General features: G+C 45.4%; 1 protein-coding gene across 1 annotated transcript; it reads right to left on the bottom strand.

The window, feature by feature from the left end:
• Positions 1–13: 13 nt before the first annotated feature.
• On the bottom strand, positions 14–7168 carry LOC136480756 (ABC transporter G family member 1-like). The gene is made up of 2 exons (XM_066478217.1): positions 7019–7168; positions 14–643 (listed from the first exon to the last, which is right to left on the bottom strand). Exons 1-2 carry the CDS (start codon positions 7166–7168, stop codon positions 14–16), a joined length of 780 nt encoding a protein of 259 aa, XP_066334314.1.
• Positions 7169–22959: the final 15791 nt, after the last annotated feature.

Genomic DNA, 22959 nt, shown 5'->3' with positions numbered 1-22959 from the left:
ACGTAGAAGGCAACTATCTTACACATCCTCGTTTGCCTCCCATTTTTTGTCGAATTTCCTCAGCAACCTTGACGATAGTGAAGAATATCATCCTGTATGTCACCATCAGTCCACAAAGGATCGCAAGGTTTACCCATTTCGAGTACCCCAACTCCACCTGCAATTTAACCTTGAGGACCTGAATGCCACTGATGGTGACATTAGACTCAATCAGCTGATCACTTGGGAAAGACAAACCCATGAACTCGTTCTTGTAGAGTCCTTGCACTGCATACTTGTGGAAGGACATGTAGTAGCAGGGGTACTTCCATATGGCCTTTGGGAGCTCATTAGGAAGGCGAAAGAAGCCCCCATTTAGCATCATCACCCCCTGCACTCCAGCTCCAATGATGATTTCCATAAGGAAGTCCGGAACAATCGTAGCAATAACCATCATCATGCTTTCAACTAGAAGGCAACATATGCAAACAACCATGACGAAATAGGTGAAGTGATCCACGCCTTTAGTTAGTCCGGTGAGATAGTATAGCATTGCGCCGGGTAATACAGGAATGACAGACAGGTATGGAGTAGCTGAGAGGGTGTTTGAGATCACAAATTCTGACATGCCGTAGTGGCCACTCAACCTCTCCGTTCTGAAGACCTGAAACAAGCTCAAAATGGTGGTAGTTAAAAATATGCGCGAAATGGAGGCCATAATTAACTGTAAGCAATAATGTGCTAATAAAAAACTGAACTTACTTTTCACTTATTAATTACTAATTGGTTTAGAAAATTAAAGGGAAAATATAGCATTCCATATTGGAAAATACAACCCACTAGTTTATATATGGTTCCTCTACTTGATAGAGTTTCTTCTAATTTGAGTGGTGGATGGACAGCGGTGCTAATATTCATGTGTGTGCTGATGTTTCTTTGTTTACTTCCTATCAGGCCGGCAGGACTGGAGCCTTGCTGATGGGAAACGGTTCACATGCACATGTTCTTGGTGCTGGTACGGTCGTTCTGAAGTTTACTTCGGGAAAGACGGTGCTATTAAAAAACGTGCAACATGTCCCCTCTATTAAGAAGAATTTTGTTAGCAGTTCTCAAATATGTAGCGATGGCTTTAAAATTGTGCTTGAGTCCAATAAGTGTGTTGTATCGAGACATAGAACATTTGTTGGAAAAGGTTATGATTGCGAAGGCTTGTTCTACTTATCTTCGCTTGATGATGTGTGTAATAAAGTAGTGAACAATGTTAATGTTTCGGATGAGTCGAATATATGGCATTCACGACTTTATCACATTAATTTTGGGTGTCTCACGCTGCTTGCAAATCTGAATTTAATCCCGAAATTTAACTTAGTCAAAGATTCTAAGTGCCAGATGTGTGTGCAATCGAAGCAACCGCGCAAGCCTCACAAGGCTACTGAGGCGAGGAACTTGGCACCATTAGAACTCGTTCATTCTGATTTATGCAAAATGAATGGCAAATTGACTAAAGGCGGTAGACGATACTTCATGACATTTATAGATTATTGTACTAAATTTTGCTACGTGTATTTATTGAAAACTAAAGATAAAGCATTGCATTATTTTAAAGTCTATAAAGCTGAGGTAGAAAATCAACTTGAGAAGAAAATCAAGCGTTTGCGGTCCAATCGTGGGGGAGAATATTTCTCAAATGAATTTTCTAAGTTTTGCGTGGTGCATGGAATTATTCATGAGAGGACGCCACCATACTCACCACAGTCCAATGGGATTGCAGAGAGAAAGAACCGTACTCTAACTGATTTGGTTAATGCCACATTAGAGACTGCGAGACTATCTAAGGAATGGTGGGGTGAGGCTATATTGATAGCGTGTCATGTCCTGAATAGAGTGCCCACAAAGAACAAAGAAATTACACCATTCGAGGAATGGGAAAAGAAGAGATTAAATCTCTGTTACCTGCGAACTTGGGATTGTTTGGCTAAGGTGAATGTGCCAATAAATAAAAAGCGAAAGCTTAGACTAAAGACTGTTGATTATGTCTTTCTTGGTTATGCTATTCACAGCGTGGGTTATAGATTCTTAATTATAAATTCTGGTGTTCCTGAGATGGTTGTTGATACAATCATGGAATCTAGAGACGCTATATTTTTTGAGAATGAGTTTCTCATGAAAAATGCACCTAGCACAACTGGTTATGAATTTATAATTCTCCATGAGCATGAAAATTTTACTCTGATAGAACAAATTGAGGAACCCTGTATGCAAAATCCTGAGGAGGATGACACTATAGTCACTAGAAAAAGTAAGAGATAGAGGACTGCAAAGTCTTTTGGTGATGACTATATTGTGTACTTTGTGGATGACACACCAACGACTATTGAAGAGGCATATCCTCTCCTAATGCTGACTTATGGAAGGAAGCAGTACGGAGTGAGATGGATTCTGTTATGTCTAATGGAACTTGGGAAATAGTTGATCGTCCCTATGGGTGCAATCCTATAGGGTGCAAATGGGTGTTCAAGAAAAAACATAGGCCTGATGGTACTATCGAAAGGTACAAGACAAGGCTTGTGGCCAAGGGTTATACTCAAAAAGAATGTGAGGATTTTTTGTACTTATTCACCGGTTGCCCGATTGACTACAATTCGAGTTTTGCTTTCCATGGTAGCCTCTTATGGTCTCATCGTTCATCAAATGGACGTTAAGACAGCTTTCCTAAATGGAGAGTTAGAAGAGGAGATCTACATGGATCAACTGGATGGGTTTGTAGCAAATGGTCAAGAAGTAAAGGTGTGTAAATTATTAAAGTCATTATATGGCCTAAAACAAGCTCCTAAGCAGTGGCATGAGAAGTTCGACAGAACTTTAACATCTGCTGGCTTTGTTGTGAACGAAGCTGACAAATATGTGTACTATCGGTATGGTGGGGGTAAAGGAGTTATTTTGTGCTTATATGTTGATGACATACTGATCTTTGGATCTAGCCTCAAAGTGATTGGGGAGGTGAAGGAATTTTTATCTAATAATTTTGAGATAAAAGATTTAGGAGAGGCTAATGTTATTCTTAATATCAAGCTTATGAGAGAAGGTGATGGTGGGGTAACTCTGTTACAATCCTACTACGTGGAAAAGGTGATGAGTCACTTTGGGTTTAGTGACTGTGCACCTGCTCCTACACCTTATGACCCGAGTGTGCTACTGAGGAAAAATCAGAGAATAGCAAGGGATCAGTTGAGATATTCCCAGATCATTGGTTCGCTCATGTATCTTGCTAGTGCAACAAGGCCTGACATCTCATTTGTTGTGTGCAAGCTGAGCCAATTTATATCAAACCCGGGAGATGATCACTGGCGTGCTCTTGAGAGAGTGATGCGCTATCTAAAGGGCACCAAGAGTTATGGTATTCGTTATATCGGACATCTGAAAGTGCTGGAAGGCTATTGTGATGCCAACTAGATCTCTGATGCTGATGAGCTTTATGCCACAAGTGGATATGTGTTTTTGTTTGGAGGTCCTGAAAATCTTGCAAGCAGACTATCTTAACGAAGTCTACAATGGAAGCAGAACTCACAGCATTAGACACCATTGGCTCTGAGGCCGAGTGGCTTCGTAATCTTCTTATGAATTTACCGGTTGTTGAAAAACCCATACCGACTATTTCTATAAACTGCGATAACCAGACTGTGATTACGAAGGTTAACAGTTCTAAGGATAACATGAAGTCTACAAGACATGTTAAGAGACGACTAAAATCTCTCAGAAAATTGAAAAACTCCAGAGTAATTGCATTGGACTATGTTCACACGTCTAACAATCTGGTAGATCAATTCTCTAAGGGTCTGTCACGTAATGTGATAGAAAGTGCATCGAGAGAGATGGGTTTGAGACTCACATGAAATTTACTATAGTGGTAACCTATCCTATGTGATCGGAGATCCCGTGAAGTAGGATGGTGAAACAAGCTAATAGTAAATTATGAGGAAAGATCCTTAGTAAGACTCATTTCTGATGCATATCTTTCCTTTCTGTAAGGCAGGTTGGTTTTTACCTTAATGTGTTCCAAGTGGCTTGCTAAAGCAAAGATGTTGTCCTACAGAACATCTTTTGAGGAGCACACCTATATGAGTCACAGTCTATGAGATTTGGGTGATCTCTAAATACTCATGAAAGGCACTGGAGTATGACTTATATGCTTCAAATAGAGGGGATGTCTTTTGCAACCAAGTATCAGCTAAGGACTTTAGTGACATTCACCTCAAACAAAACTGTCAATTCAAGGCTTAGTCCATTGTTCAGTTATGACTGAGTGAAACTATTGCTCTAGATGGATGTTCAACTTAACAGTTTTCATCAAAATACTGGTATATAAAGGAAATGTGGTCCTGAGACTACTTTGTTATAAACCCTAGAGTTTGGTGGGGATTGTTGGATATATTATGGACTTGGCACGTATAATATTTAATAAATTAAATAAAACTCTATGATACATAACATGCATGACATATCGACGATAGCAGGAAATTTGTGTAAATCGCGCTGCTATCGAGTAGAAAACTATTATTTTCGTATGCTGCACATTGTGATATAATGACTTTGCATAATTAGCACAAGGATGTCTGAACAACCACAAATAAACATGCACACAAAGCCTACGCATACCTCATGACCACAATCAGTACGGACGCTATCAGTTGTGGTTTTCACTATGATTTTAGAAAATGAAATTTGGTTCGCAACCTTATTTTTGACAAAGGCTATTTTAGCTAACTAGCTAACAAACACAAAAGGCACCACGGATACATTCAGAAGAAGAAGAATCATCAAAAACTAAGCTCATTTAAAAAAAAGAACTAAGGAATTACTAATAGCTAGGATTTCTGCTGAGTAGGGACGAAAACGGTACGGATATTTTCCGACCGTATTCGAAACCGAATCCGTTTAGAGGGGTTGAGATCTGTCCGTATCCGAGTCTGGATATCCAACATCTGATACCGTATCCGTATCCGAATACTCAAATCGCATATTTATAATGTCGATATCCAATCGTATCCTATCCGACATAGTTGACACTATCCGTATTCGAATCCGAATCCGGACAAAAATATGAAAACAAATGTAATATCGGTGATATCCGTCAGTATCCGATCTGTTTTCATCCCTACTGCTGAGGCTACCATATAGTAATAGCAATGTAATGTTCCGATTGGATGGGAACTGAATGCCTATACACAGAAGATTTCTGCACGTGCAGTGCGTGGTCACTGAATGGTGTAGGATCCATCGGCAATAATGGTGTCAAAGCAAAGTTGGTGCGGGACGGTAGCCGAGATACGAGGGGAGCATGGCCAGTGATTGCAACTGCTTCTGCTGAAATTTCTTAATTTTTTGCAACCTCTACGTAAAACATTAATTATCTAGGTTCATTAGTAGTAGTAATATTTTTTGCTGAGTTCTGTTACTAGGCATAGAGTGCTACAGTTTTTAGCAAGCAATAAGCTGTGTACTTCCCCATCCATGAGAGACCATTATGAATGAAACATGCATGTCCAAACGAAGGACCTCATATATCTTACATGAAAAGTTCTGAGAATTTTTTTAAAAAAAAAAGAAAGCAAACATGCTTTGTTTGCATGCGTATGATACGAATGAGTTGCACAGCCTGGAGTACCTCCGATCCATGCCAAAAAAAGAAGATATAACTCTTAGTCTAGTTCTAATCAAGCATCATAATTTTAACTAAGTTTATAGAAAAAATAATATCAGCTTTTATAGCTTCAAATAGATATGTTATGAAAATACAACACGTGACAAATCTGGGGTAGTTGTTTAGTATGTTAAATATTAGTATATTTTTATACAAATTCAGTGATTAAAATTGATTGACTTAATTAACATTATTATAGACTTTTATTTGAAGAGCAATGTCAGGAGCTCTGGCTATCAATAATTACGAAAGGAAAGCAAACAGGAGAGGCTGGCCTTATTATCAAACTTCTTGTGCTCTCTGTCATGGGTGGCAAGAAGTTAGGCTTCATCTATGTCTGTCATGGGTAGTTGTTTAGTACGTGACATGCGGAGATGTCCTGGTTTGTAAGCATCGTACGTGATAACGTGTACCAAACTTTCTCAAATTTTTATCACATCTTCCACATGCGATATCATGACATCTCGACAAGTTTCATGATTTTCGGACTTCGTTTGCATTTTATAGAATTTAAAAACAATTCGTCCGCAAGTTCGTGGTCATGTTTCATGAACAAGATGTTCGAAATTTCGGGTCCGTTCCTGGATACGGCCTCACACTACACTCAATACCATGAATATCATTTTTTTAATCATTAAATTCCATTATTCGATGCACGTGCAGTTCAAATTTGCATTTTCCAAAAAAATTCAATTAAATGAAATAAATTAACTAAATATAGCAAACAATTCGGAAAATGTACCAAATTTCGACATGAAGTACCATGTACTGTAAGAGGACTACAAAAAAAGTTTGGAGGTCAAAATACAAAAAAAAATTGGTTTGCCGAGTGTCATCTTTTGACACTCGGCAAACATGCTCTTTGCCAAGTGCCAGCTGCCAGGCACTCGACAAAGTGTTCCCTTTGCCGAGTGTCCGTGGGGACACTTGGCAAAGAGCGTGCCAATTTTTTTAAAAATGTTTGCCGAGTGTCTCTCCACCCGGCACTCGGCAAAGTGGTATTTTAAAAAAAAATACGATGCAGTGCGGTTTAGGGTTTAGATTTAAAAAAAAAGGAAAACACGTTTGCCGAGTGCCCCGATCTGGCACTCGACAAACCGGCAGCCCGAGTGTCAGATCGGGGCACTCGGCAAACGGCCCATCCACAGACAAACCGGCCACCCAACCGTTACCTCCCTCCCTCCCACACACGCACACACGCGCGCCACCGTCCCGCCTCGGCCTGCGCCGACCGGCCAGCCATCCCGCCCCGCCTCGCGCACGCCCCGCCTGCTCACCCGCCGGCGCGCCCCCGCCGCTTCGCCGCCCGCGCACAACGGCGCGTCCTCGCTGGCATGCCCCCACAGCCTTCGCCCACCCTGCCCCGCCGAAGCGCCCCCACCCGCCCCACCCCACCGACGCGCCGCCGCCCACGCACGGCGGCGCGCCCCCGCCGGCGTGCCCCCACCGCCTTCGCCCGCTGGCCCACCCACACCGGCGCGCCTCCATCGGCCGCCCCAGAAACCGCGGCCCGTCGGCTCCTGTCGCCCCACGCCCACCGCTCTAACCCCGTGGCCCACGCCTCGGCCCACAGCAGCACCGCCCCAACCCTCTCGACGCGACCCCGGCCATCCTCGGCGCGCCCCCGACCGCCGCGGCCATCCTCTCCCCGTCCCCAGCGCGCCTCGGCCGACCCCGACGCCCCGATGCCCTCCCAACCCCCGACACCATAGGTGAGTAGTAGAGTAGCAGTAGTAGTATGTTTTAGTAGAAGTAGAGTTCGGTAGAGTAGTAGTAGTAGGTGGTTGTGGTGGTGGTAGTAGTAGTACAGTAGGTGGTTGTGGTGGTAGTAGTAGTAATAGGTGGTGGTGGTGGTGGTGGTTGTAGTAGTAGAAGAGTAGAGTGGCGGTGGTGGTGGTGGTTGTAGTAGTAGAAGAGTAGAGTGGCGGCAGCGGCGGTGGTGGTGGTGGATGAATGTGACTTGGCAATGATATGTTGAATTGAATGCATATGTATATGTGGTTGTCGAGCATCGTGCCGTATGTTTTTTACAGGTTTTGGATACCTCACCGTGCAGGGGAGGTTCTGCCAAAATTTTGAACTAAGATAGTATTTTGTTCTTTTTTTTGCAAAGAAGAGCCGTCGTAGCCGAGCCGGAGCATCTCAGCGACCTCGATCCTCTTCCTCGCCGCTGCGGGTTTGTCTACACCGCGTCGCCTCGCCACTACACTGACCCGCCATGGCTCCGCTAGCTTGACTCCACCGCCACCCTAGGTATAACCCCTCTTTCCGTATCATGGTCGTAGATCGCGTAACCTAGTTAGGCGTCTCCCGTTCGAAAGAGATATGGTTGGAGGTATGCAGATCTTTACATATCTATGACCGTATCTATTTTGGATTGTCCATGTTTTTTGGACAGCCCACGGATGCGTAGATGGGTTAGTTTTCATGGTCTATTCCGATCCGAGATAGAGTTTCGGCATCACCTCCCTGTTGTTCTCCGGATACACACTCTCCCTAGCAAGACGTGTATCTGAAGAACAGCGGGGAGGTGCTGCCAAAATTCTGTCTTGGATAGGAGTAGACCATGGAGACTAACCTCATCTATGTATCCGCGAGTGAGATTAGGACCTATCCTCACCTAATAGACAGTAGGAACACCATGTAGATGCAATTGATGGTTACTTTGCTCGGTGATATATATGTTAGAGGATGGATGACCGTCAGTGGATGTACACGGGCAAGAGAAGTCAGAGTGATTACACCAATGAATGGATGAACAAGACCAATGCTTTCTTGAACCGTGTATTTGGCAAGGCAGCTTAATCCCCGAGTGTAGTTTTATGTCCCTACAGCAAATGTGCAAATAGGAAAAGGGTAAACAAGGACAAATTGGTAAACATCTTTTGAAGAATGGATTTACACCGGACTATACCCGATGGGTCCACCATGGTGAAGCCCATCGTATGAGAGAGGACGTGGTGAGACCACGCGTCGAGGCTTATGATGCTGATGCCGGGGTAGCAGACATGTTAGATGACGCTCACCAAGCACAGTTCGCTGAAGGATGTGAGAAGGAGATGGAGGCAGCCATATAGGTGTTCTACGACATGATGGACTCGGCATAGAAACCCCTTCATGATCAGACTCGCTTTCACACAGCAAGCTACGAGTAGAGTCGGCCAAATAAAAAAACCACAAATAGTGGAGTTTTTACGCCCCGCACTGATGGCCTCGACTATTATGGAAGAATTGAAGAAATATACGAACTTTCATTTTATGGTGCCAAACCTTTTAATCCTGTCATATTCAAATGCCATTGGTTTGATCCTCGAGTAACGAGACGGGCCCCTAATCTTGGGCTAGTCGAAATTCGACAGGATTCCGTCTATCCAGGAGACGATATCTATATTGTGGCTCAACAGGCTACGCAGGTTTATTATACGTCATATGCGTGCCAAACCAAAGGGCATCTTAAGGGTTGGGATATCATGCACAAGGTCTCGCCACACAGTAAACTACCTGTCCCAAACGATGAAGATTACAACTTCAACCCACACACATATGACGGAGAGTTCTTTCAAGAAGAGGGGCTACAAGGGAGGTTTGAGATAGACTTAACTGAAGCCATCGGAATGGAACTAGACAATGAAAGGGTTGATGACGAGGACGCTGGAGATGAGGTTCAAAATGTGAAGGACTTCGAAATGCTTGAGCGATTACGTTTAGGCAATGACAATGAAGACAACATTTCTCCTTCGGATAGTGTTGATTATTTGGGCAATGACAATGTTGATAATGATGACGAGACCTATGATCCAGCTAATCCCAATCATGAAGATTATTTCTAATACATGTAATACTATGTTTTTGTAATTATGTTTTGTTTATTTTGCATCTATTTCTACTTCTAATTATGTCTTGTTTATTCTTTTTAATTGCAGGTGATTGAACAAAGATGGCGGGCCGAAGCGACCGTCACAGGGACGTGTCCTCGCTTTATCAAACACCACGCACTGCAGATGCCGTTGCAGGTGAGGGGCCGTCGAACAGGAGGAGGAGGAGCAGCGGCCGCAGGAGGCAGCCGCCGCTGCCTCCTACCACACAGCGTGAGGAGGACGAGGAGGAGGCGAGGCCCAAGGATGACGACGAGCTGCTTTGGCAGACGAACAAGGAGGAGGGGGCGCACGAGGGGGAGGGGACGCACGAGGAGGATGGTACGGGTTCCGCTCCCTCTGGTTCGTGCAACGTCTACTTGCGAGGTCTGGCGAGCCTCTCTCCGGTTCTGCTTCCTCACCAACGCCCAATGATTCACCCCGAAGGGCAAAAGTAAGTAACTTTAGATTTAATCACCACCACTTCATATGATGTGTTGAAAATCGATAGAGAAACTAATAATTTTTCTTAATCACTTGTGCAGGAACTGGACGATTGTGTCAGGTGGTGGTCACGGATGCCTAGTCAGTGGCGTCCTGGGTCTTCTGTGCAGGCAACACTACCCTGGCCTTGTTGACTACGCCAGCAGGAGGGAGCCAGCCTGGACGTTTGACCACTATGCCGCCGCCCCCGATGTGGGTTACCCCAACAAGGCGGAGCGGGTGAAGGCAGAGTTTTGGGTAAGTCTCCCTCGCACTACACTGCTCAATACATCGCATTCATTGGACTTTTCTTGAAATAATGAATGGATACATCGCGTCTGTATGCAAACTTATTTCAGAAGCGAGGAGGGATCTGAGGCTAGGGCAGATTTGGTGGCTACCAAAGCCTGTAAAAAACTCATCACCGACATGCATCACGAGACGCGCATCCAGGCCATCATAACCTACTACGGGTCGAAACTTAGAGAGAAGGTCTACAAAGAAGAAGCAAGAAAGATGACGCTAACTTGGGACCAGTACCTTGAGGTAGATAAAGAACATTAATATTGATTCGTTTTGAGATTAAGTTGGTTTAATTTGATCTTTTTATATGTCAAATACTTGATGATGTGTAAATGTGTCCCTGGTGGTGCTCCTCATATCCCGAGTGCTGGGCGATGATCATGGGCAAGTGGTTCATGCCCGGGTGGGCCGAGACGCATGATGCTGCCCGAGAGCGGCGTTTGCAGATGCAAGGTCCAGCACACCATCAAGGCAACCGCAACCTTGCTGGATACAAACAATTATGGGTACGCGAATTCATTTATCTATTCTGATGCTCAATTATGCCTGATTTCTAATCATCTTGCTGTCTTTCTCGCAGTTGGAGGCACATGGTGGCCAGCAATGCTCTGACTTCCAGGCATGGTGTATGTCCCATAAGGGCAAGGCGATGTCCAGCGTCTCCTACAACCCAGAGGACCTGCCTGAGGCGTACACCAACCCGAGCGTCCACACCCGCATCAGTGAGTACACGTCGGCGGCAAGGTCGGTCCATGGGCCAGAGTATGACCCGGGCACCGAGGACTTTGATGCAAAGATCGTCATGAGGGTGGGTGGAGGCAAGAAGCTTGGGCAGTACTGGCTTGGTGACGGCGTCATCGACTCGACCTCTACTCCCTCTCTCTCCCAGATCCGAGCACGGAGCACGAGCACAAGCCCGGCCATACGGCCATGGCCAAGCGCTTCACAGCAATGGGTCGACGCACCTGAGGTTATTCCTGTTTTACTCGTCGTACATTGATCTTTACACACCTTAATTAGCTTTGCATTACTAAAACATTGGAGTGAAATATTGCAGGCCCAGCTGGAAGAAGAAGCAAGGCAACGTCAGGACCTGGCGGCCCATCTGCAGTCCGAGCGGGCCGCGTGAGAGGCCCAGGCGCAGAGGATGGCAGAAATGATGCAGTTCATACAGACTCTTGGGCAACATACCGCTGTGCCACCTGCGCTGTTCGCTCCACCTCTGACTCCTACAGCTGCAGCTACTCCTGTGAGTTTTCGCTTGTGCTTTGCTTGTATGACCTAGATTAGCTATCCAAGTAATCTTGTCTAACGCATGCAATCTCTTCTCTTTTGTGCAGCCTCAGTCGGAGGGTTCAAATAATCTAGCTCATGCGCCTCCGACTGATCCAGCTTTTCCTTCACCAGGCACTCAGTTTCCACCTTGGTGATGAGTAGCATTAGTTGTATTTGCATTTGTTGTTCACTTGGTGATGGATTTCTGATATAATTGTCATGCACTAGTGGTATATTTGGATAACTGTGATATATGTGATAGATGTTTGGATTGATGTATGTGATATATTGTGATGAATGTGATATATGCGATGGATGTGATAAATATGTGATATATGTTTGGATGGATGTGAGATATATGTGATAATTTGTGTTTGTCGTGATGGAATGTAAAAAATGAATAAAAAACTGGTTTCGGTCAGTTTGCCGAGTGCAACGGTCACTGCACTCGGCAAAGCTGGAAAAAGGGGCACCAACCCGTTTCCTAGCTTTGCCGAGTGCCATGACCATGGCACTCGGCAAAGAATTGTTTTAAAAAAATAGAAAACTTTGCCGAGTGCCACCCATCCGGCACTCGGCAAAGATTTTTTAAAAAAAAAACTTTGCCGAGAGCCACCCGTTCGGCGCTCGGCAAAGAAAATAAAAAACTTTGCCGAGTGCCATCTCGGGTGGCGCTCGGCAAAGAATTTTTAAAAAAATAAAAATAAAAAACTTTGCCGAGGGCCAGCCCGAGCGGCGCTCGACAAAGAATTTAAAAAAAACTGAAAAACTTTGCCGAGTGCCGCCGTCACCGTTTCCTGCGCTGTGACGGCTCGTTTTCTTTGCCGAGTGCTGTCTCGGCACTCGGCAAAAGCTTTGCCGAGTGCCCGACAAATGGCTCTCGGCAAAGGCTGCTTTGCCGGCCATTTTTTTCCCGAGTGGCCTTTGCCAAGTGCGGCACTCGGCAAAACCTTTGCCGAGTGTATTTAGGGCTTTGCCGAGTGCCGCAGGCACTCGACAAAGCGCCTGAATCCAGTAGTGAGTTGTTTAGTATGTTAAATATTAGTATATTTTTATACAAATTCAGTGATTAAAATTGATTGACTTAATTAACATTATTATAGACTTTTATTTGAAGAGCAATGTCAGGAGCTCTGGCTTTCAATAATTACGAAAGGAAAGCAAATAGGAGAGGCTGGCCTTGTTATCAAACTTCTTGTGCTCATGGGTGGCAACAAGCTAGGCTGCATCTATGTCTTCCTCACCCCTTTGCGTGGATGTCTAGAAGACGGTCCTACAAATGAGAAATCTAATTAAGCATACAATCCTTAAATATAAGTTATTATCCAAGTGTTTTTTTCAGAAAAAATAAAGACCACCTTGCCCCTCTCTAGGAGATTGGTGGGAGACCGCATCAAAGGAAGTTTCCAAAGAACAAAGACTGGATTTCAATGGGGTTTCCATATAGGTTATGTACGTGGACAAACTTATGGGAAAAGCGGGGGTGTCGGTGAATTTTCGAAAACGAAAACCTTAGCACATAGGAAGACATTGACCAACGCACGAAAGCATTTCAATTCATTTCAACTTAGTAGGAGCTGGCTTCCGCCATGCATACATAGGGTACTGTGTTTGTATCAATTTCCCTTCGAGTGGGGCAATAGCTTAATTAAGCCTGTTTTGTGGCCCTTATGAGAAGTCTTAGCACGTACTCCTTCTATTTCAAATTATCAGACGTTTTGGCATTTCTAGATATATAGTTTTTCACTCCTTATGCAGACATAATTGTATACCTATGTGCATAACAAAAACCATGAATCTAGAAAAAGCCAAAACGTCGTCTTATTATTTGGAACGGGGAGAGTGCTGTCGTAGAGTCGGATCCCATCCTTTGTAGTACGACCCAATGAGTGATTCGATATATTGTTTTATTTTAATTAAAAAAAGAAGACTCCATCCTGGCTGGTCCAAACGTATGTTCTGCTATCATAGGCTAGACACGAACTAGATACAAGAAAACAGTAGAGAAATATGATGTACATGCTACCAGCAGTCCACAATCCACATGTAGTAGGGATTATTCGTCCTGTTCGCTTGGACTTATTTGGCTTATAAACCATACTTTTTTAGCCAACAAATAATATTTTTTTCTCACACCAAATTAGCCAACAATACTTTCAGCCACGGCTTATCAGGTAAACAAACTCAAACGAAAGGCGATTTTTTTTTTGGCCGGCCGGCCGTTTTGTCGTCGGTAAAAGTACTAAGTACGTACGGCCGGCCGGGCTCATTAATCGCATGCATGCATGGATGGATGAGACTTGACACTCTTGAGTGCATGCGTGGGGTGGGGTAGTTATTAGGAGATGATGAGGCCGGTGACGAACGAACTCACACTCACCTGCGAGGGTGTCGAGCAGCGTCGTCTTGCCACCGCCGGAGGGGCCCATGATGGCGAGCACCTCCCCGGGGCGAGCGTGCCCGCTGATCCCGTCCAGGATCCTCACGTCCGGCGCCCCGTGAGGGCCGCCACCGCCGGCCGCCGAAACGCGCACTTCCTCCCACGTCAGGAACGCCCTGGGGTCGCCGCCGCCGCCGCCGTCCTCCGCCGTTGACGATGGCACCACCACCTGCAGCTCGCACCCCGATCTGGGGACGACGAGGACGCAGGCTCTTTCGGCGGCCGCCGCTCCGTCTGACGACGCCATGCCTCGGTGACGCCGGCCGCCCCACGCGAAGAGGCCGCCGCCGCCCCAGCGCCATAGCGTCCGCGACGGGCTCGGCGTCGGCACCCACCGCGGCAACGACGACGACGTGGCCACCATGGCTACGTATCGTGCGAGCCGGCAGCAGGTTGCGTCCGATCCCTTCCCTTCCCACACACTCTGCTTATCGATGCCATCGGTGTCAAGGCAGGTCGTACTGCATCCGATCCGGCCAGGCGTCGAGACTGGATCATCTGGCCGGGTACGTTGCACCGCGCCTGCCGTGGAATTATATGAAAACGATTGCAAACGGTCAGACAAAGGCATCCTTGTCTAGGGCGTCGCTGCCTCATCGGCCCACCTCGCCCGCTTAGTACAGCAGATGCGTGCTTTGCTGCAATTACACACGGCAAAGCCTTTGTCGAGTGCTGCACTCGGCAAAGAGCTGTCGGCATATTCCTTCACGGCAAAGGCTTCTTTGTCGAGTGCCGCATGTTGGGCACTCGGTAAAGGATTTCCCGAGTGCCACGACGGCACTCGGCAAAGAAAAGCCACCGTGACGGCCAGGTCACGGTGACGGCCCCTTTACCGAGTGCCATGTGTCGCACTCGGCAAAGAAATATGTTTTTTATTTTTTTTTTAATGCTTTGCCGAGTGTCTACATCTGGCACTCGACAAAGCTTGTTTTCTTTTTTTTGGATTTTCTTTGCCGAGTGCTGTAGATAGGCACTCGGCAAAGCAGTTTTTTTTTAAATTTTCTTTGCCGATGCCTTGACCATGGCACTTGGCAAAGCTGGGAAGCTTAGTGTCTCAGATTCCCAGCTTTGCCGAGTGACATGGTCATGACACTCGGCAAAGAAGTGAAAAAATTCAAATTTTTTTTGGTTTTTAGTCTTCCATCGTTGCAAACAAGATATACATCATATATATATATATATATATATATATATATATATATATATATATATATATATATATATATATATATATATATATATATATATAACAACTATATATCACACAAATGTATATCACAATCCTCCACAAACACAAACATAGCATACAAGTATCACAATCTCGACTCCCAAGTTCAAAGTCCAAACACACAAGCATAGTTCACAAAGTTCACAGGTACATTATATCACAACGGCTGTCATTTGAAGCTCACGGCGACGGTCCGGGTTGGGATGGCCCAATGTGCGATCCCGGCGACCCTCCAAGGTGGTTCGACGCCACCCCCGATTGACGCTGCACAAAATAGAAGAGATTGCACGTGAGCGACAAGAGAAGAGATAAATATGCAAGATAAATATCCGCCACTACCACCACCACCACCACATCACCGCCATCACCACCACTTCACCACCACCAGCAGCACACCACCACCACCACATCACCACCATGACCACCACCACCACCACCATGACCACCACAACACCGTGACCACCACCACCAACACCACACCACCACCACCACCACCATGACCACCACACCACCATGACCACCACACCACCACCACTAGGTTTCTCTAGGTTTCACTAGGTTTCTCTAAGTTTCAGCATAAGTAAAACTTCGTACTTATACTCACCGGGGTAGAATCAGGATGTTGTGGAGGTGGGTCTGGAACAAGCAGCGTCTGTGGGATCGCCCAACCTTGTTGCTGGCCAATTTGCTGCATGAACTTGATCATCTCGGCCATATGCCGCTGATCTTGCTCCCGCTGGGCCTCCAAAGCCTGTAGCCTCTGCCGCTCGACCTCCCGCTCGGCCTGTAGTTCCTGCACCTAGGCCTGCAGCATTTGACCCCAATGTTTCAATAATGCATAGGTAAGGTATGTAAAAGTCAAAGAACGACGAATGAAATAGGAATGCTTACCTGGAGTGCCGACACCACGGTCGGCCGTTGGCGTATGGGCACGCTTGAGCTCGTGCTCGCTGCTCGGAGCTGGTGGAGAGGAGGAGTAGAGGCCGTGTCGAGGACGCTGTCGCCAATCCAGAACCGCCCATGCTTCTTGCCTTGCCCCACCCTCATCACGAGCTGAGGATCAAGGCGCTCCTCGGTTCTCATATCGTAGCCCGGCCCATGGACTGACCTTGCTGCCTCCATGTACGAAGAGAGGCGGGTGTGGACGTTGGAGTTGGTGTACGCCTCAAGCAGGGCATCTGGGTCGTACTCGATGTCGGCCGTCACCTTGCCCATGTAAGCCAGAGCATATGCCTTGAGTTGACCAACTGGCTGGCCATCGTGTGCATCCGACTACGAGAAAGACAACAACATGTGGTTAGAAATGATGCAGAATTGAGCGCAGCTAGATTAGAGCAATGGCGGAGACTTACATATGCCTTTGTATATTTGTTGAGGCTGTGGCTGCCCTGATGGTGAGGTACACCTGGCATCTACAAACGCCTATCGCGGGTCTCCTCGTGCTTCTTATGCCAGTCCCCATACAACCAGGTTTCCACAATATATTCCCAGCAATCGTGGTGGGTGGCGCACCAGCTTGGAATCACCTACAGGACATCAAGTAGACGACATATCAAAAGATCAAATTAGGCATACTTAATCTCAAAATAAATGAATATTCATGTTTTGTATTTACCTGTATGTACTGCTCCCTTGTCAGTGTCATCCGTCTTGCCTCCTCTTTGTTGACACGCCTGAGTAGGAACTTGGCGTTGTAGTCTATGTGGGCCTAGAGGCGGGACTCGTAGTGCAAGTCCGTGACACGCCTTTTACAGGAAGCATAAGCCACCTGATACGCACTTTCCTCCTGTCCCTCTTGGATTCTGAAGAAGTCCTGCATAAACACACAAGGTATTCATTATTTTATTTCAAGAATGTCCAATGAATGCGAGGAATTGAGGAATGTAGTGCAAGAAAGACTTACCCACAACTCCCTAATCACCCGATCTGCCTTGTTTCTGCTGCGAATGCCATTTTGATCTAGAGCATCCTGCACGAGGGCATAGTGGTCGAACATCCAGGCCGGCTCCCAATCCTGATCTCCTTTCCTAACCAGGCCAGGGAAGTGTTCCTTGCACAGAAGTCCCAGGATGCCATTCACATTGCGTGCCGGGGCAGCCTGGTCCACAAGCACCCAGTTCCTGCACAAGTGGTCCACAATAGTTATTAGTTGTTATTATGATTTTTCAACATATCAAATGAAGAACATATGAAGTTACTTACTTATCGCCCTCGGGTGCAATCAGTGGGCGTCTCTCAACAGGTATCGGTCACTTCGGGAGCTTTGCGGGACCTCGCTGGTAGGGCTTCGACGTACCAGAGGAAGTGGAACCCCCTACCGTCGCCGCCTCCTCGTCCTCCGTCGCTAGAACCGCCTCCTCATCCTCCATCCATGGACCCCGTCCCCGTCCACCGTGTGCTGAAGGTCATCGTCGTGCACAGAGTCGCGTGAGGAGCTACGCCCGTGGTTAGTCAACGGCTCTCGCCTGGGCCAGCCTCTCGGCCTCCTCGGCCTCTCTGACGCCTCCGCCTCCTCAGCCGCCGACATGTCCCTTCGGTTGGCGTAAACCGAGGGGCAGCTCCTCCTAGTGGGCCCCATCACCTGCAATTAAAAAGAGTAAACCAGTAAGTACAGATAAATGAGACGTACTTAGTAAGAGATGCAAAATAAAGAAAATGTAATTACAAAATAACATAGTATTACATGTATTTCTAATATTCTTCATGATCGGGATTATCTGGACGATAGGTATCGTCATCACTATCAAGATTGTCCAAATCCTCAATAGCCTCATCCTCATCGTTGTCATTGCCTAGTCGTAGTCCGTCAAGCATTTCCAAGTCCTTCGGATCATGCACCTCATTTGTAGTGTCCTCGTCAACAACCCATTCCTCGTCTGCTTCCATTTCAATCTCCCCGGTTAAGTCTATCTCAAGCATCCCTGGTAGCCCCTCTTCTTATTGATAGAACTCTCCGTCATGCGTGTTTGGGTTCAAGTTGTAATCATCAGGGTTTGGGCGAGGTAATCTACCGTGTGGTGATACCTTGTGCACAATATACCAACCCTGAAGACGTGGGTCGGTTTTGCAAGCATATGGACAATAATAAACTTGTGTGGCTTGTTGAGCCACAATATAGACATCTTCTCCTGGATAGAAGGAATCCTATTGAGTTTTGACTATCCCAAGTTGATGGGACTTTCCCGATACTGCAGGATCAAACCACTGACATTTGAATATGACAGGATTAAGTGTCACATGTGGAGATGTCTGGGTTTTAAGTATCGTACGTCATAACTTGCTCAAAAACTTCTAATTTTTTTACCACAGCCTCTACATGCGATGACACGACACCTCGACAAGTTTCGTGATTTTCGGACTTCGTTTGCATTTTATATAATTAAAAAACACTTTTTTAACAAGTTGGTGGTCATGTTTCGTGAAACAGATGTTCGAAATTTCATGAATGTCCCTGCACACGGCCTCAAAATACACTCAAAAACATGAATACCATTTTTTGAATCGCTAAATTCCAATATTTCATGCACCTGCAGTTCAAATTTACTTTTTCGAGAAAAATTCAAGTAAACATAAAAAAATTAAAAAATATACCAAAAAGTCATAGAAAAGTTCCAAATTGGAACATGTGCTTCAAGGTACTGTATAAATGCCATAAAAAATTGAAAACAAAAAAAAATACTTTGCCGAGTGTCGGAATTGGCACTCGCCAAAGGAACCTCTTTGCCGAGTGCCAGGCTTGCAGCACTCAGCAAAGATAGCACATTTGCCGAGTGCTAACGGCCAGCACTCGGCAAAGGATGATGGAGGGGCCACCGGCGTCGCCTGAGGTATTTTGCCGCGGATTATTCTTTGCCGAGTCACTAGTAGAGAACAGACCTTTGATCCAAGGGTCAAACCAGGCTCTAGTCCCGGGAAATATTGCTCCCGGGACTAGAGAGACCTTTAGTCCCGGTTGGTGGCTCCAACCGGGACTAAAGGTCCCTACCCAATGGCTCCTGCGCCCGGCCGTTGTGGTAGGGGACCTTTAGTCCCGGACCTTTACTCCAGGTTGGTGGGTCTAACCGGGAGTAAATCTCTTGTCCGGCTAGTGGCGTGGCCCAGGAATGGAAAGTGACCTTTAGTCCCGGTTGGATCCACCAACCGGGACTAGAGGCCCCCCTATAAATCCTGCTGGCCGTCTTCTTCCTCCCCGAGCCCGCCCGAGAGCTTCAGTTCAAATTTAAGCAGTGTTCTTGCTCTTTCTCCATCCATTCTTCGATTCCTCCATCGATTTCTTTGATTCCTCCGTCAATTCTTCGGTTCTAAAGGTTACCAACTTCATACTTTCATGTTTCACCATTGTCTTATCTCATTTTGTTCACTATATATATATGGTTCTTTATTGTGGTTTTTTTTATTTGTAAGCAATTTGAGCTCAAAATCACTTCAAGCTTTCATATTTACATGAAGGAAGGTTAAAGTAGCTATTAAAAACTAGTATTCATTGTTCATTTGTAGCATGCATAGCACACTTCATTGTTTAGAGATATAGAGAATTTTAGAGTTTTTTTATTTTATTTGTTTATAAAATGAGAAATTTATGGTGTATTAAAAAATGAGTATAGGGACTAGTGCCTCCGACTGGTATGATAGATGCAATGGAAGGCCGTGCAATAGGAAGCAAATCCATTCTCTTTTGACGATACGCCCGAATAGCCGGGCCTGACAGATTTGGTGGTTGAAAGGGTCCGTCGGCCGTCACCGTGCGACTGTACGACAAAGAACGGCATCGATCGACCATAGTATTTTATTGTTCGGAGTCCGGTCCGGGGTGCAATGCAATGCAATGACAATTGACAATACGTTGCTAGGTCAAAATATGGTCATTTCTATGGACTCCGTGACTAAACATTTTATTTTAACTTTTTATGAAATGAAAAACTTAGAAAATAGTTAGAAAATTATAGAAAATCCGTACTAGTTGAACTTACGGACCATGTTCAGCTCGGCGAGCATGTTCTCTGCCGAGCGGTAATGGACATCAAGGAGGAGCTTTGATTCTACGAGGGAGAGAGGCAACGATCGTGGAAGACCGTGTTCCCTTCCTCGTAGAATCGGAGCTCTTCCTTGACCAAGTATGGTGCCGTCCGGTGGAGAAATGCTCGCCGAGATGATCACGTAAGCAAGGTCAACTAGTACGGATGGTTATTTATTGAAACATGTTTTTGAGCTATAAATTCTGCTGGCCGTCTTCTTCCTCCCCGAGCCCGCCCGAGAGCTTAAGTTTAAATTTAAGCAGTGTTCTTGCTCTTTCTCCATCCATTCTTCGATTCCTCCATCGATTTCTTCGATTCCTTCGTCGATTCTTTGGTTCTAAAGGTTACCAACTTTATACTCTCATGTTTCACCATTGTCTTATCTCCTATATATATATGGTTCTTTATTGTGGTTTTTTTTATTTGTAAGCAATTTGAGCTCAAAATCACTTCAAGCTTGCATATTTACATGAAGGAAGGTTAAAGTAGATATTAAAAACTAGTATTCACCGTTCATTTGTAGCATGCATAGCACACTTCATTGTTTAGAGATATAGAGAATTTTAGAGTTTTTTTAATTTTATTTGTTTATAAAATGAGAAATGTATAGTGTATTAAAAATGAGTATAGAGAGTAGATGGCAACTGCTTCCGGGTCCTCGGCCTCTCATGGGTTTCCAAAGCGACTTAGGCCGGGCCTTCCACTCATTGCATGCGGCAAGTGTTGTGATGAGACAAAGATTGTGATGGAGTACCGAGTGAAGAAGGAGGGTCCCAACAAGGGTCGCATTTTCTACAAGTGTCCGGATCGCAATGTGAGTTATTTTATCGTATTTAATGACTGTGGTTAGTTTATAACTATTTTCATGATGGTTGTGATTAAAGTTTTAATTTTCTATTTTAATTTTAGTGGGATGGCACTGGATGTTCAGGCTTCTACTGGGAGGAAGAGTATGTTGAACTCGTGCAAAAATATCTTGCACAACAGGCAGATATGGCGGCTAACGAGGCAGTGATCCAGCCGAAGAAGCCCAAAGATGTTGAACAAACGGGGGATCTATCTGTTGAAGTTGGGATTGGTCGCGAAATCCTTGTGCTGCTGAAGTGCATTTTAGCTTTAGTGTTTTTAGTGGTAGTTGGGATTGTCTACATTGTAGCGAGACTTTCTTAAATTTATAGCTTTTGTGGTGGTATGCATGTTGTATAATTAACTAATTATGTTCTAGGTTTTAATACGGTATTTATGTCATGTAATGCAGATGAGTCGGCATTGGATGTACAATACTGATCGTCGCTCCCAAGAGTTCATGGACGGCGTGCATTCTTTGTTACGTGCGGCCGAGGCAAACAAACGCGATGGTTTCATGTGCTGCCCATGTGCCGTATGTAAGAATACGATGGAATATGCTAACTCAAAGACTCTTCATTCACACTTGTTCAAGTCGGATTTCATGCCAAACTATATTTGTTGGACGAAGCACGGAGAAACCAGAGTTGTAATGGAAGAAGGTGAAGAAGAACAATGGGGCGATGATGACATTTTTGTTGAATATGGTGCCTTCAATGATACTGCAATGGGGGAAGCTGAAGAAGAGGTGGGGGCAAAGGAGAAGCCCGCTGAAGAAGAGGTGGGGGTAGAGGAGAAGCCCGCTAAAGAAGCGGTCGGGGCAGAGGAGGAGCCCGCTGACGATCTTGGTCAGGCCATTCATGACGCACAAAGAGAATGCGAAAGTGAAAAGGAGAAGATCAAGTTCGACCGCATGCTAGAGGATCACAAGAAATTGCTATACCCAACTTGTGATGCGGGGTAGAAAAAGTTAGGTACCACATTGGAATTGCTGCAATGGAAGGCAAAGAATGGTGTATCTGACAAGGGATTCGCGGAGTTACTAAAAATCCAAAAGAAGATGCTTCCGAAGGATAACGAATTGCCCAGCACTATGTACGAAGCAAAATAGGTAGTCTGCCCTTTAGGATTAGAAATCCGGAAGATACATGGATGTCCTAATGACTGCATCCTCTACCATGGCACGGAGTACGAGAAGTTGGATGCATGCCTTGTATGTCATGCGTCGTGGTATAAGATCAGGCGAGATGACCCTGGTGATGTTGAGGGCGAACGTCCCAAGAAGAAAATCCCTGCCAAGGTTATGTGGTATGCTCCTATAATACCACGCTTGAAACGTCTTTTTAGAAATAGAGACCATGCAAAGTTGTTGCGATGGCACAAAGAAGACCGTAAGGTAGACAATATGTTGAGACACCCTGCTGATGGGTCCCAGTGGAGAGCAATCGATAGAGAATTCCCCGAGTTTGCAAGTGACGCAAGAAACTTAAGGTTTGCTTTAAGTACGGATGGTATGAATTCTTTCGGGGAGCAGAGCAGTAGTCATAGCACTTGGCCTGTTACTCTATGTATCTACAACCTTCCTTCCTGGTTATGCATGAAGCGTAAGTTTATTATGATGCCGGTGCTCACCCAAGGCCCAAAGCAACCTGGTAATGACATCGATGTGTACCTGAGGCCACTAGTTGAAGAACTTCTACTTTTGTGGAACAAGCCAGGTGTACGTGTGTGGGATGAGCACAAGCAGGAGCACTTTGACCTGCGAGCATTGTTGTTCGTAATAATCAATGATTGGTCAGCTCTAAGTAATCTTTCAGGACAATCAAACAAGGGAT

Source organism: Miscanthus floridulus, chromosome 9, assembly GCF_019320115.1.
Source record: "Miscanthus floridulus cultivar M001 chromosome 9, ASM1932011v1, whole genome shotgun sequence".
Classification (NCBI taxonomy): Eukaryota; Viridiplantae; Streptophyta; class Magnoliopsida; order Poales; family Poaceae; genus Miscanthus; species Miscanthus floridulus.
Note: the sequence above shows the minus strand (reverse complement) of the source record. Positions and strands in the feature narration are given on the sequence as shown.